Here is a 27,763-nt window from a genome sequence, read left to right as displayed (position 1 = left end):
TTGTCCATATCAGTGGCAGAGATCGCTGGGGTAGTCAAGTAGGTCCCAAGCGACAAGGCACCAGGGGTGGACGAGATTCGCCCTGAGATGCTGAAGGCTCTGGACATTGTTGGGCTGTCTTGGTTGACACACCTCTTCAGTGTCCCGTGGAGGTCTGGAACCACCACCCTAGTCTAGGGTGGGTGGTGCCTATCTTTGAGAAGGGGGAGGCTGTGTTTAAGTTTAAGTATCTCAGGGTCTTGTTCACGAGTGATGGGAAAATGGAGCTTGAGATGGACAGGTGGTTTGGTGCAGTGTCAGAAGTACTGCGGGTGCTGCGTCGGACCATCCTGGTGACCATTATGGTTAGCCAGAAGGCGATACTCTCAATTTACCAGTCCATATACGTTCCAACCCTATGGCCACGAGCTGTGGGTAGCGACCGAAAGAACAGAATCGCGGATACAAGCGGCCGAAATGAGTTTTCTTACTGTACTCTAAAGAAAGTGAACCAATGTCAGCCATTTAATAATACATGAATGAAGTACTTGAAAATGTTTTTTGCTTTAAGAATTTAATTTACAGACATAATATTACAATAAAACCCATACCTTTAAAGGGGAATGTAACTGACGGCATGTAATACAACAGTACAACAACTTGTGAACTTACCCATCATAACCGTTAACATAACAGTGTGTTCTCTTGGTGCACTGAACTATTGTTTGCTCGATGCGCCAGTTGATTCAAGTTCATGTACAGCAAAGGAAGGCAGAGAAAGGTTTACAGGACTAGTCTGTAAGTTGGACGGGTCTGACGGCAGCCGGTTAGATGATGTTGCTGCACACACTGCAGGACTCCGGACACCGGATAAGGACTCTGGGTTGTTGCTGATTTCATCACAGGCCTCTTGTTTTACTGTCGTTGTAGCCACATCATGGAAACGACGCTTCTGAGCAGCTGAAAAACAAAACACAGACTCTTGAGACAAGCTTAAGAAAAATAACAACATGTGGCATTAATATGCTAACGCAAGGCTCATTATAAAATCATTGAAAAAAAATGAGAAAAAAAAGCTAACTTTTACCTGGTAATACTGTGAATGAATTCCCAGCACGGCACTGGGTCCCAAGAGAGCCAATTAACTCAGCGTTGCTTGTTAACTGCTGCTTGGGAGAAGCCACAATAAAGCTCTGAAAAATAGAGAAACAGAGTCCATATTTCAAGAAACACTCCTAATATCCAAGTATCAAGGTCTTAAAAATTAAGATTACATGTCAAGGTACTAACTACACTTTTTCACCTGTTAGTCAAGTCATTTATTACACTTATAACAAATCTAATAACATCAATACTTGGTTGTTGCAGACAGTCTGGAGTTTCTGTTTTTAGCTGAGGTGGTGAACTACTCACTGCATTTCTCTGAAGACGTGAAGGCTCCGGGTTACAATCAGCTTGATCATTACCTGTAAGAACATATACATAGACAAAATCAGGCACTTTAACATGAATCCATCAATAGATGGACTGAGCTATACTTCTTAATGTTTTGAATATTAGTGTTATGATAAACTATCAATATTCAACAAACAGTCACAAGTAATTTTGCAATGTATACATAGTGACATGTTTCAAAGAATTATGATGTCTGAAAACCTCAACACCAACAAGTTCTTCAAGAATCAATGCGACATACTCAATTCTCCATTATCATCCTCTTCTTTCAACCGAGCATGTGAAGTTTGTTTCTGCCATGGCTCCAGCTCCTCTTCCTCACATTCCAGTAAAAGTTCAGACTTCATGGAGCTGAGACAGAAAACAACAGACCGACACTACTGGTTTACATGATATATAAAATCCAAAGATCTTTGTATTCTGCAGTATTTTTACAATATTCTTCTTCCAAACTATTTATTCAAATATTGATCCTGTAGATTAAAGAAAAGTGGAAGGAAGTTCAGCAACCTTTCTATTTAGAGTTATATTTTTTTCTTTGCTGATTGGTTTGGGAAGTTTTGTACTATTTTCACTGTTTTGATCAGTTTTTAAAGGTCTAATACAGGAAACATGTAAACTAGTAGAATCTGTATTTAAAAAATGAGCATCAAGCATAAAATCTTCATGACTTAAATATACAGATCACCAATCTTGAAAATGAGCCAGATCAAATACATACAGGTGCCTCTGGGGAATTGTTGGTACGTAGACCTCTTCATCACAGCTGTCATCAGCTCCTGGACCACTCGGCTCAGATGATTCTGCAACTTTTTCCATATCACTATCCAAGTCAGATCTATTAGATGAAAAAAAGAATCAGATCAGCCACAAAAGCGCAAAATTAAGATGCAATATATCTAATATGATAAAATATAAAATTACAGTCTGTTCTTCATACTCTCCTCGTCAATGGCGACTTCCATCTCGTCAAAACTGAAAACAACAAATTACAGTTAGGACACTGAATAAAACAGAGAGTGAAATTGTATTTAAAGAAAGTCAATACAGTACTGACAGATATATAAACCTATTGAAATGTACATTCTAACAACTATCTATACTAACCTGTCCTGGAGATAGTTCACCTCAGATGCCTCAAGTGTAGTTTCACTCTGATGATCAACATCATCTTGCTGGCACTGTTTACCTCTGCAGACACATATATAAATTCATTTTCAGACCATTCAAGAGTTGTTTTAGCACATTGACATGGAATGTCAAGTGTAACACATGAATACCTGTAAGACTTTATTGTATAGAACAGCTGAAGAGTGACAGAAAACAGGATGAGAGACAGGGGATGACAAGCAGCAAGGGTCTAGAAGTCGGATTTGAACCCTGGCCCACTGAGGCAGGGACATAGCCTCTGTACATGGGGTGCACACTCATACTGAGCTACTGGAGCACAAAAAACACAAAAACATGGGGAAATAGGGCCCAGGTTAAAAAATGCTCAAGTTACCCTTCAAGCTCTGCAAGTCGCCACAGCGAGTAGTCATACACTTCCCAGTATTTCAGAATAGACACCCACTGCATACATGGGGCTTTTGGGTCTATGGCAGGGCTGTCCAAAGTGGCGCCTACAGCCAAAGTTGACCCGCCAGATGTTTCTGGCTAAAATAAAAAGAAATAATTTCAAATAATCATATTAATGGTTTTGCTGTTTTATTTTTTGTGAGGCAAAAATGCTTTAAATATGTACTATGCATATGTAAAATGCTTTTAATATATACTCTATCCCTAGATAGAGTTCCACGTTTACTGGACCCCGCTTTGCTGCATTCCAGCCCCCCCAAAAAAGAGTAAAGTTTACAACTGCTTACCTCGCAGAGGCTGATACATGTCCAGGGCTTGATAGTGCAAGAGGCTCATGCATACACGTTCCAGTAGAAGTCAGCAATATTGAAGATTTCATTTCATAACTGTAAAACAAAAACATTGTCATTAGACACGAAACCTGATCTGGACCATTTATAGAAGTTACCCTGGTGGACTTTGTCTGAATGTATGAGCGCAGAAAGCAGGTATTGTAACTACTGTATATCTTGTTTGTTTCGTACAACTATGTAAGTCATACCTATAGTAGCTTCCGATGTTTTAATCTGTTGATTGACTGAGAAATCTGGAAAGTGTTTCTGGAAAGAAATGTTTTTTTTCTCAGGTTTTCAGATGCAATTATGCATGTGCCAAAACTTGTGGGGGTGTCAGAAGATGTGGATATTGTATTAATTACATGTTAAACTGAAACTAACTGCATGGCTACAGAGCAGAGTAGGCAGTAGGGTGATTAAGAAAATATTAGGATGCTGTATGGTGAACCTACCCTCAAACCATAAGTACCAACAAAATTGTTGCTGTCTTCAAACAAACAAACAAAAAAAAGTAGTAGATGAAAATATATTTATACTTTGAAACAAACTTTTTAAAGTCAAAGTGAAATCAAGGCTGGCAGGTTTACTTAGAGCTGAAAACATTGTAATTACAGGAGAAAGGACGTGAAAATCTTTTATCTGTAGTTGTTTGAAACCTAGTTGTGACTCAGTTAGAGCGTAAAACCATTCACAACCTGTCAGAGCCGCCAACAGAGTAAAAAACCTTTATACTTTTCAAACTTCACTGTTCTTAGTCGATTAGTTGTTTTTTTCTTGACCAAGAAGCTTTTAAATGATAAGTGACTTTTAGGGTCATCTTATGGTAAATTAATATTTTTTTTATGATAAATGAGCAATTTGTTTTTAATAGTTGTAAAATTGAGTAAAGTCATAGGGATCACATTTGTATTCACAATGACAACAAATAAGAGGTATGAGATTTCCAGGAAACCGAGGCACACATTAATGTTGCATAGATAAAAACTTAAAATGCCCTTTTCATGTTTTTTTATCCACTTTATTTTGTGCAAACAGATGAGGATACATGGTAGAACATTTGGAAGAAAGACACAGCAATGTATATAGCAATCATGAGATATATAAATAAAACGTTTTTATTTAATCAAAACCAAACACATTACACAATGACTTGGAGATCAATTTCATCATGTTGAAAGTACAATAAAACTTCTCTTGGAGTGAAATGGACTGACACAATCCATGCAGGGTGGAGGTCCCAGACTTTTTTCAGTCTGAGTCATCTACCAGACCCTTGGGAGGGGGGCTGCCCACCACAGGTCTGACATCATTCTTTTTTTGTTTAATATTTAATTTTTAAAAAGGTCCCATGGGGAGTTATACTTCCTGGAAAACAGAACATCCTCAGTGGTGACCTCATACTTCATGCTCCATTAGTTGGTCAAACGAGTTCATCCAATAAAGCTTTCAACAAGCAAAGCTTTTAACAATCTCACATTAATAATGGTTTTTTTAACTGAACTCACAACTGAGATCTATTAAGTTTACATTTCTAGCTTCACTATTCCATTTTTTACATAAAAAAATTATAAATTACAGTGAAACACTGTTACAGGTCATTCGTACTGACAAACACAGAATTATCAGTCAACTCTGCACCTCGAGATTCTGGAAGTACAGAGTCTAGAGGCTAATGACAACCAACAATTAGCGTAGCTTCTTCAGAGCTGCTGCACACGCCCAGTTTAAGATGACCTTTCTGTGTCAAAATTGCAGTCTCCAAACCAACAGCAGGTTACCCGATTCATGTGACTTGAGTAACTTTATTGGATTCCATAGCTTCGTCTCAATCCACAGATGACTTTAAACAAAGGTTTAACATGCTGACGATCACTTACCATTTATAGTAAATAGATTTGGTTGTGATATGTATAGCCTGTGCACGCTGCCTCACCTTGACCATGACGACAGAACTCCCTTCTCCCTTCTCCTCGACTTGGACTTAATGTTCTTCAGAGGACCTTTAGAGTAAAAACAAGAAAACATTCAGTAACACGTACCAAGCTTTTAATGTCTGGCTCAGCAATTAAGATTATGTCTGATATTAAAAGATGCAACTGGTGCTGTAAGGTTTTGCTTTACACTGGTGTTGTCCGACTGAGATCTTTTGCTCATGGGAGAGAAGAAAAGATGGGAAAAGAAGAAAACTAGAACGACACCTCGCTGTTGCATGCTTTTGGAAATAAACAGAGTTTTAGGCTTTAACCTGCAGTTTGACGTATTGGAGAAAAAAAACCCTACAAAGTTAAAGCCTGACACTTTTCGGTTCTTGACGTTGAAACCAGGAGAATCACCTGGAATGTGAAGAAGAGTGTTTTCATCGCGCTGTTGGTGGACCCCCGCTGTAAAGATCCCTTCCTGCTCAGTCCGGTTCATCTGTTTCATTTCAGGGTTGAGGTATGCCTTTTGAATTTCAAAAAAGGTTTTATGACCCATGAAATTCAGGTGCAGGTGTTTGGCCCACTTTTTAAAGTGTGTAAAAGTGCCTCCAGAAAAAAGAATGGAAAGAGTTGTGAGAAGGTGGATTTCAGGAAATGCCTCCCAAAGGTGGGGTGATGACATCCATGTGCCCCTGTGTCCACCGAGGCAGCTCCACCTCACCTTCTTCTGTGCTCCGCAGTGAGACACACTCCTTTTGGATATGGGCTGTCCACATGTCTGGCACTTCTTAAACAGCTCCATCAAGCAGCTGTCATTCACAATAGTCTTTGACTGACTCAAGTCTGTTTCTGTGTTCTTATTTGATTTTGACATTGCTGTTGAGTTTAATTCAGTCTCTTTCCGTAAGCTCTCGCTCAGACCGTCCACGGATGCAATATTGCACAAACTTTCGCTGAGTTCAGCTGGTGGAGGGGACTGGGATGAGGTGCTTGGAGCTCCTGTGGCAATCTAGGACAACAGAGCCAGATGTTAAATTTGAAAATTAGTAAAGATACTGTGTTAGACACTCATCTGGTTCACAATACCAACATACATTACTTTTGACTGCATGTATTACTCATTTACACAGAAATAGGGCTTCAGATGTCATGTGTTATACCTACAGGAGTTGGCAGCGAAGGAGAAGGAGATACAGTATCCACATCAGTGACTTGAACACCCACGGAAGCAGCCTGTGACGATGTACTTGGACACTGGTGGAAAAATAGTGATTTTTAAGAGAGTACTACTGATTCAAAACAACAAATACTAAATTCAGAAAAAAGGGCAACTGTTTTATTGACTACTAAATATACAAATCTTTCTTTACGCAAATCAACCATGTGCTACCCCATGAAAACTGAACATCAAATACTAGGAACACAGCTGTACTACATCATACTTATTGAGGTTAACACAGAGGCCCATTCCAACACGCTATCAACGCTGGAACAGGAAACCACTGAGGAAGAAGCTTGAGCAGCTGTACTGGGAGCCTTCGCCTAATAAATAAATAAATAAATAAATAAATAAATAAATAAATAAATAAATAAAATGTTTTGGTAGTCAGTCATTTCCCACCCAATTCCACATTAGAACAAATTACCTAACATATGGCACCTGTTGTTGTGCCAACTTGAATCGACGGCTCATTGTTGCAATTAAAAAAGTAATACAAACCTTTCCCAACCCAAGTTTTCTACACAAGTATTGCACTCTCTCAGCAAATCTTACACCAAACAGAAGCTCAGTTATGTATCTCAACTCCTCTCCTTCTCTAAGCTGTGGCCCCCGCTGACTCCTTTAACGAGCTGAAGAAAAGGCTGTTTTTTTAGGAGCTGATTTTCTGATCTCAGCTCAATTTATGCATAAAGTTTAACCAAGGTGGGGCCCATTAGTAAGTGGGCTTAGACTGAAAGATTTCAGTCCTATGTGAGCATGATCAAGGGACAGCCTCAAAGGGCAGTTTCTTGTCAGTTCCACAATGTCACAATGATGTCAACAAGCTCCTGATTTACAGTATTTTTTAAAACAGATGTCTGATTCCAGATTAACAGGTGCAAAAAGTGATTCTGGAGAAACATGGTTGATTGTTGAGTCTCATTCCCATGTTGTCAAATAGCAACACTTTCCCAGGTCATTACATTCTGACGCTTTGGGGTGGTAGTCAGCCCAGCACCAGCCCAAAGTGTCAGTGACTGACACTCAACAACCAACTATATTAGTGTATAATAAAGAAAGTTTCAGAAACAGATGTTTGTAAGTGGAACAAACAGACAGAATGTAGCTATTTTAATTTAATCAGAGTAATCATGTTGAAACTTACTTGCTAGACCTACCCATGTTACTTATTAATTATGCTGGTTTGCGCTCCCTTTCACCGATGTTAGTAGGACAGGCAACACTGACTGTTTATGTTGTTATGGCATTTCAGGGTCAGAGGAAGAGGCAGGGCTCTTCATAGAAAGTCATTGATAGTTATTGAGAAGTGCCTGCATGCCTATTTAAATCCCCCGCTCCTCCCGTCCACTTTCCCTATATGCTGTTAGGCAATACCAGGGGTTGAGGTATGGGTTGACGTTTTCTCCTGTCACCATGCACCAGTTTCAACTTTACCTTTCCACCACATGGATGTCCTAGCTGAAAGAAAAAACCCTCCCCTGCAGCAACACTGCTCTAAGCCACACACGTGTGGGGTTCCTAACCAACGTTATGTCTAAAACTCCAGGTGAAATAAATGATTTACCTCTGTTCGGCTGCTGTCATCAGCTGGCAGAGAGGTGTTCAGGTCCTCTCGTTGTCTTCCAGAGAAAACAGATGGGATTACGTGGGACTTGAGGATTTTTCTGGGCGTTGTTTTCATAAGTTCTGCCTGTATGTCCGGGTCGTAATCTTCCGGTTTAAAATGCTGGCTACAGACTCTTATGTTGCCGTATTTACTGACTGGAGTGTTTTCGTCAAATCTGGGGTTCTGGATGGCCTTTAACCACTTTCTGCATCGGCCCGGGTCTCTTGTAGGCAGAGAGTGGAAGACGACTCCCCGGGACCTGGCCTTCCTGTAGCCCTTACAGCCCGGCACAGAGCACATCCCCGGCATCGTTACGCTGACAACACTGACAACGCTGAAGTAGAAACGAGGAGTTGTCGTGCAGACTGACGGCTGCCACCATGTCTGAGTTGAAGTACAGTGACCAGCAGGCTGACGCTCCAGAGATTGGAGAACGTGACCGCTGAGCGTAAACACAGGAGTTTAAAGACGTCGCGCTTTGCATTTTGGGAAAGGTAGTCATCAGGGATTTTTTTTTTTTTTTTTTACGAGAAAAAGCGAAGTGGAGAGGAGGAAAATAACTTTACTTTAGATAGTTACTGACCTGAAAAAAATAAAATAAAATAAATTACAGGGTTTCCCATTTTTACACACGCCAAAACGTTGGTCACGTGATAACAGCTCAACCGTCTCCATGGCAACTGACCTCCATCCACTGATAACTGTTAAAAAAAAAATGGCTGAAAGATTCGGACAATTTCCGGTTTGATCTTGTGCTAATTTCTTGTCAAACTACTTTTTTGACTTCAAGCTCAAAATTCAAAAGATGAAGGAACATTTAAAAAAATATTTCTCATATTATCTTAACCCTTATTTTCATAGTAACCATTTTATTGGACTCATTATAGATCTTTTACTTGCTGTTCTTATTTAAATGCCCCTATTCAAGGCTTTTTATTTTACATGGTAGCACTTCCTGGTGACAATTTTTACGTTATCAATTTTCATGACACTAATACTCCTCATCACCTTTCAGCCGATCATGTTCTCTCAGCCGCTTACCGAGCTCAGCAACTACCGACAAACTATACTGAGTGGTCAGCAGCTAGCTAACCAGAAAGTTGGCGTCCAGGTGAGATGATTCTTCGCACAATGCTTAGTTTTGGTGCTTTTTAAATGAGCATACCTGTGTTATGTTGTATGTTTAAAATGTTTCTAAAAGTTCTACAAAGCTGTGAGACTTCTGTTAACAGTAAATTCTAACTTTTGACTCTTGTTTATTTCCAACATTTGTGAAATATTTTAGATGAACCAAAAAAAAGTGTTTTATGTTCATCTGCCTTTTGTTAGGGAAGAACATCTGGTGAAGTTTGTGTGATCTGAGTTTGTCCAACAGGTGGCAGTCTGGAATTAACAATACAAGGTAGTGGTGCCTCCCATCACTCTGTGTTTCAGTCTTCAAAGAAAACTTGCTTTATATGACAATTACAATTGACAATAGTTTTTCTTGCATTATTTTTAGGTTTTGTGTAGAAGTTTGACATCTTTTTGGTTTAAAATAGGCTGGCAGTCAGCGTAACACTATAAACTAAACATGAGCACATGAGCACTATGTTCAGTGTGTTTTTATTGTTGTAATAGATGTTTTATGCCATTAAGTTACAGGACATGCTAATCCAACATACCTCACATGGTTTAAGTTGCTGAAGCGTCCACTGGCTTTATGCGTGGGCTCTTCATTCTCTTTCCATTTAATACTGTTCGATCTTAAACTACTGACTGAAATATTTTGGTTACAGCTCCCTGTGTAAGTACATGTGCTGTGCAGAGTGCATGAGGCTCTGTACAGTTCCAGAAGTGTTGGTGGTTCTTGGACTGAATTAGCTGAAGCTCCTGTAGGTGTTACAGGCCTCATTCTTTAAAACATCTGGATAAGATAGGAGGGGCAACCCCCAGTGATGCAGGAACACCTCCCTTGTTTCTTCAAAGGCTCACACGTGGTTTTTGTTCTTATTAAATGTTTCATACTTGATTTCTTTAAAGTTATTTTTACATATTGAATTTCGGTTCCTACTGATTCACCCATGCCTTCTTCCCACCCTTGTGTTCTTTGTTTTCAGTTTCAATTATTTTTTTTTAAGTCATAATAGTTTCAGTGTGGGCCTGCCTCCTCTTTCACATCTTGCAACTGTTTAAGTATGAATATGCTATGAGAAAAAACCTGAACTCCCACTGCAAGCTGTCTTCTCTGACTGGCAAACCAAATTTATAAACCACTCAACCTCATCCTCTCAAAGAGAAACTAAATCTAAGTGTCCTCAGTCAACGTTGACCACATAAAAGATAAGAACATATGAGCATCTGTCTGTCAATGATGCCAACTTTACAGTTATAATACATATACCAGTACATATATTATATGAAAATTAGCAATAAACACCTCTGGAATAATATTCTTTCTTAGTTCATGTTAAACAAATACATATTTTTTATTAAATCTTGGAGGAAAAATAGTAAACGTGTGATCTCTGGAGTAGACTAGTGCTTTTTAGCCTCTATTAAATGCTATTTCAATTATTAAACCACCTAAAATACACTTAAAACTAAAACAACTAATTCATAAAGCAATTGCAAAAGGTAGTGCCGAGTTAAATGCGTGAGAGTCTCCTAAAACATGGTGATATTTGCATTACAACACACGTTGCGCATCCAGAAGCCACAGCCATAGCCCAACTTTACTGCAGTCCTCTTGTCTGGTTTCTCGCCAGCGCGGAGGAAAAAGTAGTTCCCACACAGCGGGAAAAAAAAACGGTCCTCTCTTACAGCGGTATTGAAAAGCATTTAACGAAATACACTGAAGTCCATTACCCTGCTGTGATTATACGCGTTACATATTTCTAGAAGCTGTTTTAATTTGCAGTTGACACCGTCACATTTTAGCATCGCAAAGCCCGGCTGTCAAAGCTGACAATGAAAACCACGTACTGGCCCTGAACACACCTGTAGAGAAACTGAGCTGTTAAGTGAGGACAAACGCTGCTAATGACAGACTTTTTCTACGGTTTTTGCTTTAAATGAACCCTTTCGATGTGTGTTTACATTTTAGTCTGCGTTTCATCTTCAATAAAACGAAGAAAAACGAGAGTTAGACGTGACATGGTCTTAACATAATTCATGTGATGACAGCGGTTGTCCTTCCTCCCCTATATTCAAGTGTAATTTGAGCAGATGGTCTTGTTTATGTTTAACCGGGCCTGATATATGAGCTTTGATGACAATGTTTATTTGTCAGCGAAATACTTCAAATGCCAGCCAGGATTCAGGAACATGGTCCAACGAGGCTTTCACCAAATACTTACAAGTTCAAGAGATAGTTAGCGACGTCTCCGTCAGATCGTAGATTATTTTCCTCTTTAAACTGTCTCCATCTTGTGAAGCTGTACGATATGTTTATCCTTGTTTTGACTCGCAGACGGTCGCTTTCCTTTCTTGCTCTCAGACCCTCCTCAGATCGACGGACTGGTTTCGATTTTTTCGCCACTGGAGCTGAAGTCTGATTAATATCAGACCACTGTGTTGTTAAGTCCCATGGATTTGCCATGGGGAAAAATGCCCCTTCTTTTTCATTTCTTGAAATATGGCCAATATTCATATTGACTATAATTTACAGTTAGCTTGTTTTCAAATGCCCGCCTGGTTTCCGCCGACGGCAGCAGCAGTTCCGGTCCGAACCCTTCAGAATAAAAGCACAGCCCCACTGAAGTGAACTGTCAGAAAAACTTATATTTGAAATTTGGGTCAAAACACTTCATATTTTGTAGTTTATGATTTTTAAAAAATCAACACGGCAAACAAGAGGTAAAAAAAAAAGAGATATATAATAACATCAAATAACAGCTAAATTACAGGGTTACAACAAAGGAAGGTACGGTAGAGCAAACAACAGATCAAACCTAAAATAAATTACATTTTAAAAAGCACCTCAAAAGTAAATGGATACATAAAAATAAGCATGAATAAAATTAAAAGGGACTAAGAGAATGAAAAGTATGAAGGTTTTGCATGAGTTGACACTGTGTACTGAAACAGAAACAGGGAGTTTTTGTGGTTTTTCAAATAAAAAATGAGGCCAGATCTCTGTAACAGGGGATTTACAGAATTTCCTACTCGTCAATTATTTATATATACTGTGTTTTTTTATTTCTGAAAATAGTTATTATCGTGTCATAAAAGTTGAAGTATGTAATTTAACACAACAGTGTAAGATTTGTTATTGAACTAATACCATGACTGTAGCAAGTTTCTGTCAAAAATGATGTACAACATTACAGTGGAAAATCATGAGGTAGGCTATAATTTCATTATCCCTGAAAGAATTAAGATCAGCTGTGTCCACATATTTCACATTAAAAGAATATGTAAGATAAATGAGATTTTGAGAATATATTTAGGTCGTTCCTCGGTGCTGCCAGAACAGGAGTAGGCTAACATCCATTGCTGGACTAACCTCTTAAATTGATAATTTGCTGTTGGGCCCTCGCTGACACCCCCACCTCAGTGTTGTCTGTACAATGTATATTTACTCCTATACCGGACTTATACTTGATAATTACTGGGGTTTCAACTACAAGGCACAACAAAATTAGCTGATAATGCATGTACCACCTCAGTTAGTAATTACTTACCATTTGGTGAAGAGTCCCTTATAAATAGCACTAATCAAATTACCAAATCCAATTGAGAATGAACATGGGGCTAATGAGGCCTCTCAAGATCTGAGGCCCTGCAGGCAAATTGGACCCTCTGCTGGTTGGTAATCCAGCCCTACTTACATCCCTCTGCTACATAATATTAATCAAATTATTGGTATATTTTTTAAAAGTTTTGAGAGAAAAGTTATGGACAAAGCTATAAAAAACAGCAGTCATGGCAAGTTTTGAATAGAATGATGAGAGGTGGAACGTCTTCAAAAAACTGAAACAAGTCCAGTTGCCTACGATACAGCATCTAGATTTACCATGACCTGGATGGCTGAGAACCTTCATCATCATATTCACATTATGCCATTTCATTCTCATGAAATAATGACAAACAACGCTAACTAACTCACTCCACTTCTATCAGTGTCACTATAATAGACTGGTGTAGGGATGACGTATTTTCGTAGACCATACCAGAAGTTTGCATTGCCCTGGTTCCCTCGATAAAAAGCCTATGGGATTTTTGAATTGGATTTTGGATTATTGCCGAAAAGAAGCTCTGTGGCAAACACAAGTTTATGATACTTACATTTTTTGTTCAGCAAGGTATTTTCACAGATGAACACCAAGTGTAAATCAAATTGCTAGACGTAAAAAGCAAATGTTAGTCTATAAACAGACTACACTGCGGTCGTATGACTTTAACTTCACCACCACTAAGCATTTTACCACACAATTACTATATACGTGTTCTATAAATTGATCAATTGACATGTTGTAAAGTTAGAGTTAGCATAGTTTGTAACTAAAGTCTTCCTGTAAAGACGGAATAGTGAGTAGATAGTCTCCATGTTCGGTGTGATGACGTTTAATGTCCGTGACAACTTCTGTAGTTTCATTTAGCCACTTGTTAGCAAGCGCCGTTTTTAAGACACATAAGTGCTTTATAATTAAATTATTGTGATATTTAATGATGTATTTTATATCATAGAACAAAATGTGTGAACATCTTAAGCATGTAGTAACCACAGATCGTATTTCAGGTATTTAACCAAAAACCCATTCAAAAAACCCATTGACTTTGAGACGAAGGAACCGGATGTACATAAATGCTAACTGATTTCTGGCACTTAGGACTCATTACTTACACTCTAGAGCTGTGTCCAAATTCAGGGGCTGCATCCTTCGAAGGGCGCATTTGAAGGCCAATTACGTCACAACGCTGCGCGAAGGCTGTCCAAATTCGAAGGCTCCTTCAAATGCACCCCACAAATGCAGCCTTCTTTTCCCTCTTTTCGGAGGACACGCTGCTACTATCCTTCGCGGCCTCCCATATCCCAAGATTCTTTGCGCGCCGCTGCTCAGTCCCGAAAAAGAAGAGGGAAAGCAAGAAAAATGGTGAAATCAAGTGGCGCAGACTTGACATTTAAATGTAAGTATTGGGTTTATACTCGGTTTTTACTCATTTGAACATCCAACGCCAGATATGTTAAACTTCAGGGGACTTGGAAAACCTCCAAATTGTAACTTTCAGTTAAAATACGTGATGCTGGTAATGCATTAGCATACGGCATAAATTAGGATTATGCTGTTGGAAGTAAAGCCTTAAAAGCCTTCACTTTCAAAATGTTAGACGTCCAGAAAACCATAAAATCCATTAAATCAAACATTTTCAGTCAACTCTGTTTCGCGGTCCTGGGCAGCAGAAATCGTGACGTAAGGGTAAGGGCGGGAACATCTGGGACGCAACCAGGAAATACTCCGAAGGCTAGACCATCCCATGTAAAACGGTTGACGCGGCCTTCGAAGGTCCCAAAGGCCGGGTCCTTCGAAGGATGCAGCCCCTGAATTTGGACACAGCTTTTAATACACAGTATACGATGATTATTATTATTAATGAACATTATCATTATTATTATAATTTCTTCAAGTATTAATCTTGAAGATTTTCATGTAAATAAACATCTGTTAAGTCACTATCTATTACCGAATTAGGTAACACAATGATGATTGAGCCTATGGCCCACTGATGAAAGCCCTAGCATTTGCTGTAATACCAAAGAAGTACACTGGGTGTCGTGGCGACTTTCCCAAAAAATATCACAAGCGGCGCACAGTTAGTGACGCGTTCACCCAGCAATGGTTGGTCGGCCAGAGAGAGTCGGTGGTTTGTTTGTCCTGGTCTCTGCTAGCGTTGGGAGTAAATGGTTAACGTTACTGTTAACGGTCATGGCTGAACAAAGAAAAGACAGCGGACGATGAAACTCATGTGGTGTTGTTATGGAGGCGTGGCAAAGCTGTCCACTGCCAACTGACTGACGTCACACAGGCGACACTGGATCTCCGGGAAGCAGTGAGGTCCAAAAATAAACCTGCAATTGCCTCTTCGGGAAATCTTCGAGATTGCTACTTTAAAGATTAGCCAGGTGCTTACCTGTCAAGTAAAACAAATGCAAGATCAGCATCTTTCTGTAAACCAAGCTTGTCTCGAAGTTCTCTCCATCTTGGAAAAGCCACACCAATGTTCACTCTTGTTTTACCTCTCTTCTTGTCTTCTTGGGTCGTTCGCTTCCCCCGTACGTTTACGCTTTTGGGGGACAGGCCATGAGTAACCACGCTCCATCGTCAGTGAGCTATAAAAACAATACTGTGAGAGCAGAGTGTCCAACTATTATCTTACTATTACTTATCTGCTGTTTCACCGGAAGTTATGGCATGGAAAGCGGATGTGACGTCAGACGAAATGGAAACGCACCGTTATCACCTTTAACAAAATTAAAATGCTGACTTCTCTGTTTTGAACATTGTTGGGCACATTTGGGATAATGTAAACAAAAGATGTAACGTAGGTCTCCTTGTTTGCAGACGTGTTCAATGCGGAAGTGTTGCCGTGTGTTTGAAGCACAGATAAACATGCGGTGCATCAGTGTGACCCGCACAGCGTGTGCTGACTCCCGCAGCATCTCCCGCTGTGTGGGACCATCATGTCACTGTGCTCGGCGGAGGGATACAATAACCAATGTCATCGTGGTGCTGAGGCTTTCGCAAAGCAAAAATGTCTGCCTAAGGGAAACTCGTAACTGCTATATAGAGAGGATATTATCCCAGGTATAGCCGCTTAAACCAATATCTCGCTAGTTTGAGGCGTATTGCAAGACAGCGAGTCTTCACCAGATCACCCTAGTCGGGATTTTAATCGGAAAAAAGGTAAAATATCAGTGAGTTTGCCAAAAGCTTTCGGACCTGTGAAAGAAGTTGGGAGTTGAGAAAGACCATCATTGCGTTTTGTATCCTGGAGCTGCTGGGGATTGAGTGTCATGTGCAATATTTGCTCGGCTTTTTCCACTTATCTTTAGCCAGTATCTTATTTGTATCTCGCTCGCCAGGGAGGCTTCTCCGTGCTCATGTCTACACGGGCTCAACCCGCTGCAGCTGGTCGCGGCTCGCTAGCTCCTTTCTGTCCATATGAATCAGTGACTGCAGCTAGCGTTAGCCGGCAAGCTAACAGACGTGAGGTCCCTCCGCTAACGTTGACCATCGTTTTTCCTGCGAAACCTGCCTCGCAAATCACTGACATTAACACAGTCAGCGGCAGCCTAACGACCAAGTTGCATGAATGTGTTAGGACAAGTGAAGGGTGTTGTTACAGAGAAATAATGTCACTGCAATAACGCGATGCTGCAGGGTTTTTTTTAAACAAGCTGTGCCATCCATCCACAGCGCTTCCATTTTATCTCTTTTTAATCACCGCTGTGATGGATAACACTTAAATCTGCGCGGACTAAATGTTTGCTCTGTTTAGGAAATGACAGTGTGGTCAAACTGTCAGTGTGTCGGTATGTTTCAGTGCCAGAGCGAACTTTACTCCACAGCGATGGGCTTTATTCCGCATCCATAACAAATACCTCTCGTGGCATTGGTCATTTCCTGTGGCACTGTGTTGAATAAAAGCAGCAGAGATGTGACCTGACCGGGCTGTGTTGTCTTCAGGTTTCTAGATCGCCAGGATGAACCCTCAGCAGCGGATTGCCGCTCTCGGAACAGACAAGGAATTAAGTGACCTGCTGGATTTCAGTGCGGTATGATGGATTTTGTCTCTCTCTTTTTCTTTCTTGTCTGAAGCGTGACTAATTGATCAATTCACTTCATTATTGACTTATTTCACAAGCCATCCTCGAGCAGCTTTTAGGATGCTCGCATGTGATCATCTGAATGGTGCATGGAGTCTAATTGTTAGGTGTATGTCCACATGCTTCCTTGCAGATGTTCTCTCCACCTGTAAGCGGAGGGAAAAACAGGCCCACCACACTTGGAAGCAGTCAGTTCAGTGCATCAGGTAGGACTTGATCCCTCAAACCTATTTCAACAAACCCTCTGTTATGGTCTTCAGTCTTGCGTTGCATGTGGTTTCCTTTTCCTCCTCTGTGACGCTGGGCTGTTCACATCTGATCCTTGAAACATAAGCTGTCCACCTTGAATTAAAGTGGAGTGTTGTAGTAAAGATGTAGAACAAAGCATGGTTAGGGTAAAGACATGTAGATGTTTTATTGATTTAATGACCAACAAGCTGTAATACAGTGAATATTCTTACTGCTAGATGCAGAAATAAGGCATACATTAGGCATGTTTTGACTGCTTTGACCAAGTGTTGATGTATAAACAAAAAAATTACCGGTCTTTGTGCATCTTCATGGTTTTGCTTGTAATGACAAGAGTTCAGATTCCTTGCTTCTGGATCGCTTCCTTGCTATAAATGCAACAGGACATTAATCCGAAGCACATCTATTGTCTGATGTGCTACTAGAGAAAGTCAACAATCAAGCATTATGTTTTCTTGAAAGCATGTTTTGTACACATCCACAAAGCCTCGTTGTAGCCAGTTATCTGTGAAACGAAAGACACACACTTAGTGGAAAGTGAACGAAAAGACAAAGAGACAAGAACAGAGCTGTCACTCATGAACTAAGGAGTTGTGGCAATGAATTTTAGAATACCTTATCATTGAACGGACGTTGAGGACGTTGTGTGTAAGCCCTCTTCAACAAAACAAATGACAAGGAAACAGAAGTGTTTTTTTAAAGTAAAATCAAAACCTTCCCGGTCAATTTCCACAAGGGTGTTTATTTTACATATTAATTACACAGTCTTCAGACTATTATTGGTGTCATTTAGAATCACATTAAATGTGTTTTTATTTACCTGTGGACAAAATGTTTGCTACACCTTTTATTATAATATAGTCCAGCACAGAGACAATCCTAACAGCAGCCTCAGAAATGTTTGCAGTTGAATCATCTTCTTTCAGTATCAAGAACAAGTGATCGAATTTCTTGCATTTATTGCCTTTTTATTGGATTGCATCAGATAATACAGGTGTACCTACATTTTCAATTGTGAATCATGAAAAGTTCTTACAAATCAGGTCATTGTGTCATATCCACTTACTGATGATACACAATTACACTTTTGATTCTTACATCATATTTTTTCACAACCAGACTGCATCCTCTATATATTGTCTGTTAACTTAAACGATCTCAACCATCGACATGTCCTCCATGTGCTGTATTGACAAGGCGTTGCTATTTCTTTTATGATTTTATATAGTAAGATGTGGACAGTCACCTTTTCGGCTTGGCCTGCACTCGGTGACTTCTAAAATAGACCAACATCAGCATGGTGCTTTTTGTTTGGAACAGAAAAGAGTGGTAGACAGTCAGGAGAACCGTGTTTTACAGCCGAAGCTCATTGTCATGGCTGTGTTGTTGTCTGGCGACCAGCTTTGTCCTTTAGAAACGTAGCAAAGTCTAAATGTGGGCCGTTGTTTTGTACCATTTCCAAAAAATATTCTGAAAAAAGATATTGTCTACAAAGAAGATTCTTCCTGTAAAGAATTTTGTTCATAAATCAAATGTAAAATATTGTGACATATATCTTTGTCACAACTGTTTAACAAACATATCTTCTGTTAAATTTACATATCAGCCCGTCTGTAACGACCTAAAAAAGGATGTAGTGTATTGTCAACAACGTAATCACCATTTTTAACTGATTAGTTTTTCGAAAGGCAGCCATAATAATCTGATTATTCTGCATGACGCAATATTGCATCCACATATGATACATGGATACATTTTGTTAGAAACAACAGGATTTATATAGCTTTTTATTCTTAACTCTTTGATATGATCAGTGCCCTATTCTCTTCTGTACTGAGATGCAGTGTCAAATAAAATGTCACACTATCAGAGTGATTCAACTCGAGGACAAAGACAGTAGAATGTTTTGACTTGTGGTTTGCAGTGTTTTGACAAATCAGATCTTTATCTGGCAACAGACACGTTTTCTGCTTCAGTGTATCATTATGAAGTAAATGTTACAGTAAAGGACATGAAAAATTGAAACCATCAGTGTTTACATTGGTTCCCTATAAACATCGCTATCACTGTATCACACAGTTTTGTCTGCCACTGGGCACGCGGTCAACCGGGAAAAGGAAGGTTAACTGGCGATCCATTTCTGTCATAGACTAAATGATTGAACAAACTCATGTTTTGTCCTGTGTTATTATTTGTGACTGTGGAAAACAGAAACTATGTTTTTGCAAAGGCGGTGCCAATAATAATACCACTTGGAAATGCTAGGGGGGAAAGTTGTCTGCAACTTTCAGTATTACCCTTATGTAATAAAGGCCCTATTTTAACTGAGTCCATTTCTCCAGTTTCTGTGGCAGTGGTCAGACGAAAATATGTGTGGGCATCAAAAGAATGGAAGGGAATTAATTAGTTTTTTTGGTTTTTAGTGTTTTGTGACTGACCTTGATGCAGGGTGCCAGTACCTTGAAAGACCTACAGATATTAAAAGTACCATTTTTTTCCCCATCAATCAAGCACCTACATACGTTTGACATCTGGTTGGATTGAGGGTTGCAGCATCTCCTGGTTTCACAATAAAATGTGGTGTGAAAATGAACAGTTATCACACCACTTATATTTGCTGAATTACGGTGTTAAATTCAACCGTATTGGCATTATTGAAAATATAGGACACTACATTTTGTAAAATTATAATAAAGTGTTTGTTCAACAAAAGACCTTCTGTTTAATACAGTGATACTGTGATCTTTTCTGTGACAGTTATCTTACTGTGAAAATCTCATAAAGTTTCAAATCCAGGAGGTTCACAGTGTAGCACAGTGTGTAATCTTGATTTTGAGGCCAAAAATTATGTTTAAATGTCAGAGTTTAAGGAGCTTGGAGAATAACAGATCAGTCTCTAGTATTTTTGTATCAACATTAACTCATATCATAAACAATCTTGAAATATATGAGCAATTACATGTAAAAGGAATAAGAGCGATAAAACAGGCAAAATCACAGAAAAAGAAAGAAAGAAAAGGTAATGTAAATAAAGAGATAAATAAAAGAATAAAATCAATAAAGGACGATAAGAAGACGATGAGAGGATGATAAGCCACTATCTGTCTTGTTGATTTATTGGTCGAGTTCTTGTTTATAGGTTTTAAATGTAGTCTGCATCTACAATGTTATAAAACTAAATTCTGCAAACTTAAACCTTTATCATGTAAGAAATAATGATGTAAGAATGAACTCTTGCACCTCAGAGTGCATCAGGCTTATAGTGAGTAAATCCCTCCATCCTCCAGCTTACAGTATGTGCTCCTGTGTCTCTGATCCTCAAGGTAGGGGAAGAAGCACCTCCATAAGTGATTGTGAACATAAGGCAAGTGAGTGTGCAGACAGAAGTGTGGAAATTGCAGGGAATGAGAGTTTGGATTATTGCATCTCAGCTGGGCATTGCCAGATAATTGAGGCAGAGTGGGACTGGCAAGCCCCTTCAAAAGTGTGCCAGAGAAAGATGGATTGGAAAAAATACCCAAAGTGGCTCTAACAGAGATTCATCATCTCTCCCTTCCAGCTGTGTTGATGATGCAAATTTGATGAGGCCATTGAGTAGCAGGGCAGTGGATGGCTGCTGTTGAAAGGCTAATTTTCATTTAGTGGTATGTGGTGGTACATTTGTTAGCTGTGACCAGCAGCTATAGGTTGTTTTGCCAGACAGTTGGATCCCAAAATAAATAAAAGAAAAATAACCGCATTTTTCATTGCTGGGCTCAGCTCCAAGAGCCTCACTGCTGCCTCACTTTGAGTTCAGCTTGGTCTCTAAACCAAAAGCTTGTCTCAACAGAGGACCTGAGCTGCAGTTTCATGTAGGGGTGGGACAAAATATAGATACAGATATAGATATTGTACCGCTTACTCTTGCGATACGATTATCAACATACTGCCGCCAAATATCGATATTTTTATTAAAACATGCACCACTAGAATCTATTACATTTGGCAATTTGAGGTTACTGATTATATCAGAGAGAATTAGTTGTAACTTAGCATTACATGTTGATTTGTTTAACTCTCTTAGAGTGACTCAATTCACATGACATCCCTGGACCACATTTGTGTATATAATGTGCTTTTACTTTTATGGGGCCTAGTATGTACACAGTACATCTTGGCTTGCATGTCATTTATTTCTCATTCTGCTAACACTTTTTTTTTTGTCTCTGTCTGTTTTTTAGGGGAGGGGGTGTGGTTATATACCTGTTAAAAAAGCTCAAAAACTAACGTTAAAAAATTAGTATCGACAGCTGAATCGACTTTTTCTTGACCATTAGTTTCTTACTGTGGTCCATCATAATAGATCAAAATAGTAATGTTTGTTTTGTAGCCATTGTGACATGCAGTTCAGCAGTCATGAACCAAGTCACTGGGGTTTCTCTTTCTCTGTCTCTGACTCTCTGTAAATAAGAGGACTGGTACATCTTTCTCAAGAATATTGCTCTAAATCTCAGCCGTATCTGATCCTGTTTGCCTGTGAAAACTGTTTGGTTCTTCTCGGCCCAGTTTCTACGTCACCTTCATTATTTGTATACATGAGTTTGATGCAGTCATTGGTTTTAGCATTAGTACTGCTCTCAGTTAATGTATACAGGAAACCATTATGCCAAATAAAACCAAAAGCTCTCTGTTAATCAGTAAAGCTGGATTTGTTTACATTGACATGGACATCAGTTAAACCTGCCAGATTGTAAATGTAGTCCGCGTTGTGACATAATACATGATTTTCTTTTAGGAGGCAGGTCTTCAACTAATAGCACTGCAGCGGTAGTTTTACATATCTAGTATATTTTCATATTCTTTCATATTCAAAGCATCTAATGATCTTCCATCAGTTTCACTTTCGCATACGGAAGGTCTTAGGAAATGTTTTTATTTGTGTTTTAATTAATAAATGTTTTCTTTTCATTTGATTCCCTTTTGTGCTGGGAGTCATAAAACTGACATTTCTTATTTCTCCTTTTAGTCAAGATGCCGCCTGGACCAGAAGTCTTTCTTTGTTCTTTTTTTGCCCCTTTAGGCCTGTAGTTTTGCTACCAACTGTTGTTGAGTGACGTATGGGAAGTATGTGATCTCAGAAAGAGTTCGATTTTACGGATTTTGTCCCCAATCAAACTCAGCTATTCATAGATGAAGTTAATCCTTGTGTTCAAATGTTTTTAATGATGTTTAAGTGTCTATTGGAAGCATATTAAAACACCAGTTGGGAGTTGTGTTTAGATTATAAAGTGTTTGTTCTCCTTTATGTTTGTATGTCTTCAGTGAAATTATTCAGCCAGTTTACATTTTGATATAAATGCAGCTAATATTTGATGCATTGCCTGATTTGTATTTTGGGTTTTGGGAGCATGTGTTTAAAGATAGAAATGATGCAACATTGTTGAGGGTACTGACTATGTTTTACTCACTGTATCATCCAGAATAATCTGTTTTCATTTGTAATCTCTCTGTCCTTACCTCCTTCATATAAAACATACAATACAATGTCCAAATGAATCAAACATCTATTCTTTGGTATTTTGTGGCAAATCAGAAACAGGTCCAGATCTCACGAGCTAAAATATAGGTCATCACTCAACTTTTTATGTATGTATTAATTGACATCAACACCAATAAAGACACTGGTAAATTGATAATTTAAAACACAAGGTGTGCTATGGTGATGTGATTTAGGGTGCTTTCACACCTGTAGTTGGGTTCATTTGGTCTGGACCAGTTCCTGTTCACACTTGAAGGAGTATGGAGTAAACATAAAGATATACAGACTGACAGGTGACTCATTGATTGGGCAGGTTCAGTGAGGTCATCTGGCATCATCAGCACTAAATGGACCCGCATGGCAAAATCAAATTCTGGTGACTTGATTGCATGTCGTACTGCACTTAAATGCTTCTTACGTGTTTATTAATGTTCTCTGGGGTCACAATGGAAACAGAATGGCACTCAGTAGAGCGCATACCTCTGCCAAGGCCAACCGGTCCCCTTTAATTCAATAAAGCCAATCTAGTATTAAAAGATAAAACATTAAAATCAGCTAGATCTGGATTTTTTATTTGGATCTGCATCAAAATTGTACTCACTCATAGATACCAACCACCAAATGCGCCTGATTTTTCTTGATTTTACATCAAGATCCATGCATTATTCTCTGAGAAATTAACAAAAATGTTGAAAAACATTATTTTATATGAATCCACACCAAAAGTTAGTGGGGTCTATTCTGGACCCATCCTCCATCAAAGTGTCGGGAAAACTGTTAAGTAGTTCTTGTGTAATAATACTGATACTGTGTGATACTGACATAAGGCAGTATCACTGATGGTGAACAACCTCATATTTGACCTTTTCTGCTTAATATCAGTTAAGCTGAATGTTTGAAATACTTCAGCCATGTTGCATGATCTCATCAGCGTCAACTGAAAAAGGTCTTATCCTTGAAACAGAGAAGAACTTAGTCCTACTGTTGGATGGCTTTTTGCCGAATTAGGATCTTTGTCAGAAGGCAGCTGTTTATGAATGAGCCAGCGGAGACAGTGAAATAGGAGGAGTCAGTTATAATAGGAAAACTCTGTCCATTAAACCATTACCACAGGTTTACAGGCAGTTTACAACTGCATAGATAAGGATGGCATCATTATGCCTGTTTTATTCATCTTGATCATTTACAATCAACCACATCATTTTAAATATATCTCTTCATCGTCATACATGGAATATGTTATGGACAGTACTGTGTAGCAGAATGATGTTTCTCCTGCATAACCAAGGTAACTCTTCTAAATAATGCTTTTTTGCACTTAGAAATAGCCTGGTATTAGGAGACATGTTTCCCTCAGCAGCAAGGACAAAGAACAAATAGAGGTCAGGGCAGCTTCAGTTACACACTTAATTCATCAGACTTAACATTCTTGCGTGTGCTGACATCTCAGCAGCACCAATACTGTTGCTACACCTATAATTTATGCAGGATATAAAAATTCTTGAGGGTCGCCATACTTTCAGGACATTCAAGGATACAAAATGTATCCGCCATATGGCCTGTAATAAAACTGCTGATTATAATTTTTCTAGTTAAGTATTTTTTGACTGTCCTGCACTCTGTAAGGTCCATCACAAACTTGATTGCGTGACCAGACAAGTCAAGTATAATGCATAATATTGAATCCTCAAGCAGGGTTGGCAGTTGTGACTAGGACCACCAAGCAAGACCATTTCCCTCAAGTGTGTCCCTCTGGTGTTGCCATCTTTCATTTAAGGTTTTGTTACGTTCACTGATTCACTCTTCTCTTTTGATTTGACCCAAAATGCAGCCCAACATGCAGATAGCACGCCCGGTCTTTCAAGAGTGAAATCCTGTTTTTAAATTCTACAAATACAGTTCACTATTATTTGTTTTATTAAATAGACCCATCAGATATTCAAAAGTATTACATTTGTATGTTTCTGGTAAATCAGTTATTAAATGTGACAGGAAAACCACAACTGAGAGGTGTTTCTACGTACGTAGTCTACCCTCAATGATTTAAATAGTGAGGACAAATATTAGAAACACCTCTCAGTGTAACACAATACAGTTCAACAGTGCAAGAAATTACATCATCAAAGAGGACCATAAAGGTGACTTAACACCTCTCCAAATCAGTTTCAACAAAAACTCAATACTCTAACCTTTTATGAAGAGAGGATCCATTAACTTGATGTGGCGAGACTCTTTGGAAAAGGGCAGGCACTTTCAAAAGTTGGTAAATCAATCTCTTACCAAAGCCAGGCGAGAGAAAAGTGAAAACATTGTTATTATGCTTTCGGGTCTTCCGTCTGTCCCATTCTTATGAACACGATATCTCAAGAATGCTTTCAGTTTCAGATTCGGTAAAAGTGAATCGAGGATGAACTGATTAGAATTTGGTGGCTAAAGTTCAAAGTTCAAGCTCATTGTGACCCCACAAAACCCATTTTTGGACATAACTCAATAATTCATATGATAATTACAATAAAGTTTGACATACACAGGTCTCTCTCTCTGGAACAGCAACTTGACTAGTGTGCGGAGGCATACAATTGCTCTGCGGTAATTCTGGTTTTCATTAAAAAAGCCTTCAGTGTTTTCTTTCAATGAAATATACTTTCCAGTTCTGATATAACTTATCATATAGCAGCATCTACGCTAACCTCTTAGGAGCTGCGATTGTTCTTTTCAAATGAAGAGTAACTCTAGCTGGTCGTCACACCTAAACCATGCCCCGTAGCTGCCAGTTGTTCCTCAAAGGATGCTGATTGGTTCAACACCTGCCAAGTGTATAGCCTGAAGCCTGGCAAGATGGATTTGTGAGATCGTGTAATCTTACGAATCCAACTGCCTCGCAAGGTAAAGGGTCCATAGCAGGACTGTTTTATTAGTTCATCATCAGATACTTGCCAACTTTGTGTACCTGCTGTTTGGTGCTTGGCAGGTACATTTGTGTTATCTGAGCTTAATTTGATGCATGAAACCAATATAGTAGGCCAATAGAGGCTAAAAAACTCAGTTTGCAGGTTCTTCACTGCTTCTTCACTGTTCCAGACGTTCACATTTGGTTCATTCATACAAAAATATTGATTACATCTTTGAACATACTGAGTGTGAGAGGAGAATGGATGCATGAGCACTTAACAGTAGAGCACCATCCTCCCAATTCATTAGACCTAAATTACAGCCAGTGCGTTTGTGTGTTTTTTCCCCCCCATTTGCCTCTTGTGATAGTGAGTAATCTTATTGTGCTGCCTCATCTGTCCTTGGAGAAGAGAGCGGACCCTTGAGCCCTGGAGATGGTAATCAGACGAGATGACTGCCCAAAGAGCAAACACTGACCATTGTTACATTCAGTGTGTAAAAAGGCCTCAGTTGGGCGACAACATGACACAGTTATGTTGATGTAACTGGACCAAAATTTAGAGCCATGTATGGAAGTGAAGTTGTGAATGTGGATGGTAACGCTGCCAAATGTAGACGTTGAGACGGTTTACTTTGCATATTTTAAACCGCTGATAGTTATTGTGACAACTTTTAAAGAGGAAATGAGTCTCCTGTGTATGAGCAGCAAAACAACATGTTTGTGAAGATGAAACATCTTATCTGCAGCGCTGCTCACTGGAGCGTGATTTCTGGTCCGAGACATGTCACTGACTTCTCATGAAGTGTATAATTAGATTTCTGACTAAGATGTGATTGGCAGAATGACCGTTGGAAATTAATCATATACACGGTCTATGGAAATTCTCACATGTCAGACTGGGTATTGTTCACAGATAGGTACCTCAGACCACATCATACTTCCTTTTCATTAGTTCTCTTTAATACTGAAGTGCTCGGTTTGAAATTAATAGACTTACTGACGCATAAGAAGCACAAGTTAAGCTGCAGTAAATCTAGTTCATCAATAGCTGTAGTCAGGTATGCTGTTTTCTTTCTATACTCTTTGTGAGTCGGAGAACTGGTCCATGCTCTCCACGTGTTTTGATCTGTGATTTCAGGCTTTGCAAATTCTACTTCTGCTTTTATTGCAGTTGTTTGTTTCAGTCTTGTAAACCGTTTCTTAGATTTTTAATGCCTCACCTCGCTGCTCGGAGGCACCTCAGTGCATATCATTTTGTTAAATTTAAAAGTTAGAAATATTCTTGTTACAAAAAAGTGTAGTCTGTCGTTTGCTATATTATTATTTTTCTGAGCATACGCACTTTCTTTAAATCTGATATTTTTTATTTGAAGCTAAAAATGAACAAATGATATTGCATTTTGCTGAGACAGATGAAATTACAACAGGGACAATCAATAACTTGGAGAATGTTGATGCTGTACCCGCTCTGCAATTATGTTTTGTTTACAGGGACTATGGCTTTTACTGCAACACAATATTGTTTCAAACAGCAAGAACAATTGAGGCATCAAATATGTTTACAGACTATATCACATAAATTAGATTCTGAAAATCAGATATTATATTTTTCAATATATGCCAGATGGTCTTGCTTTGCAGTTGGTTGAAGTTATTGATTTTATTTGTTTATCTTTTGGCTTTTGAAACATAGAGGTTTTCTTTCATTTAAAAATGGGTTTTATCAAGTTTTAGAGCTCAGCTGTTTGAAAGTAGATGCTTTTTGGTGCATTGAGGCATATAAAACTGTGTTTATTTGTGTCCAGGATTCATGCAAAGCAAACTAAATGGCACCACGATAAATGTTTTTGTGTCCTGAAGCTTAACCTTTGAGGACATGAATAAGTCACTTTTTTTATTCATTTCCAAAGAGGGAAAAGACATAGTTCAGTTGTAAAATCACATTCCTATCATGCCAGTTCTTTTAGGGGAGACAATATTTCATTACTTCAACTATTACAGTTTGTACTTGAGTAAGATCTTAATCAGACTTTAGAATTAACATACAGTAAGTCTTTCTCTAGAGTTTTCTGAAGAGTGTAAGCGAATTTCAGGATTTGACTGACACACACACAGTTTACGAAATAGCTTTGCATTTTTCCATTCAAACTTTTTGTAGCTCAGTTATGAGTAATGTCATGTGTTCAGTTGCTGGCTGGAT

The 27,763-nt window shown here is 38.9% G+C and overlaps 2 protein-coding genes across 2 annotated transcripts in view; one reads left to right on the top strand and one right to left on the bottom strand.

Annotated features, from left to right (window-relative positions):
• Window positions 1-524: 524 nt before the first annotated feature.
• LOC140995226 (uncharacterized) lies at window positions 525-8,495 on the bottom strand. The gene is made up of 12 exons (XM_073465191.1): window positions 8,053-8,495; window positions 6,431-6,520; window positions 5,681-6,275; window positions 5,281-5,347; window positions 3,300-3,398; window positions 2,542-2,625; window positions 2,359-2,409; window positions 2,156-2,272; window positions 1,676-1,785; window positions 1,393-1,445; window positions 1,067-1,172; window positions 525-939 (listed from the first exon to the last, which is right to left on the bottom strand). The coding sequence occupies exons 1-12, from the start codon at window positions 8,401-8,403 to the stop codon at window positions 698-700; spliced, it is 1,965 nt and encodes a 654-aa protein (XP_073321292.1). The 5' UTR covers window positions 8,404-8,495; the 3' UTR covers window positions 525-697.
• A 7,359-nt stretch (window positions 8,496-15,854) lies between these two features.
• tcf12 (transcription factor 12) overlaps window positions 15,855-27,763 on the top strand; it is an 81,402-nt gene continuing 69,493 nt past the window's right edge. Inside the window, exons 1-3 of the mRNA XM_073465105.1 lie at window positions 15,855-15,980; window positions 16,764-16,852; window positions 17,037-17,109. Of these exons, the coding sequence (XP_073321206.1) occupies window positions 16,781-16,852; window positions 17,037-17,109 (145 nt within the window). The 5' untranslated portion in view covers window positions 15,855-15,980; window positions 16,764-16,780. The remainder of the gene's footprint in view (window positions 15,981-16,763; window positions 16,853-17,036; window positions 17,110-27,763) is intronic.

Source organism: Pagrus major, chromosome 4 (genome assembly GCF_040436345.1).
Source record: "Pagrus major chromosome 4, Pma_NU_1.0".
NCBI lineage: Eukaryota > Metazoa > Chordata > Actinopteri > Spariformes > Sparidae > Pagrus > Pagrus major.
The sequence above is the reverse complement of the archived record's forward strand: the minus strand, read 5'-3'. Positions and strand labels throughout refer to the sequence as shown.

Bases quoted from the DNA above. Each gene is read 5' to 3' on its own strand.
- LOC140995226 (XM_073465191.1), bottom strand. From the start codon at position 8,403: ATGCCGGGGATGTGCTCTGTGCCGGGCTGTAAGGGCTACAGGAAGGCC. The intron at 6,276-6,430 runs GTAGGTATAACA...CTGTTGTCCTAG, and splicing joins CTCCTTCGCTGCCAACTCCT to ATTGCCACAGGAGCTCCAAG. The intron at 1,446-1,675 runs GTATGTCGCATT...ATGTTCTTACAG, and splicing joins GGATGATAATGGAGAATTGA to GTAATGATCAAGCTGATTGT.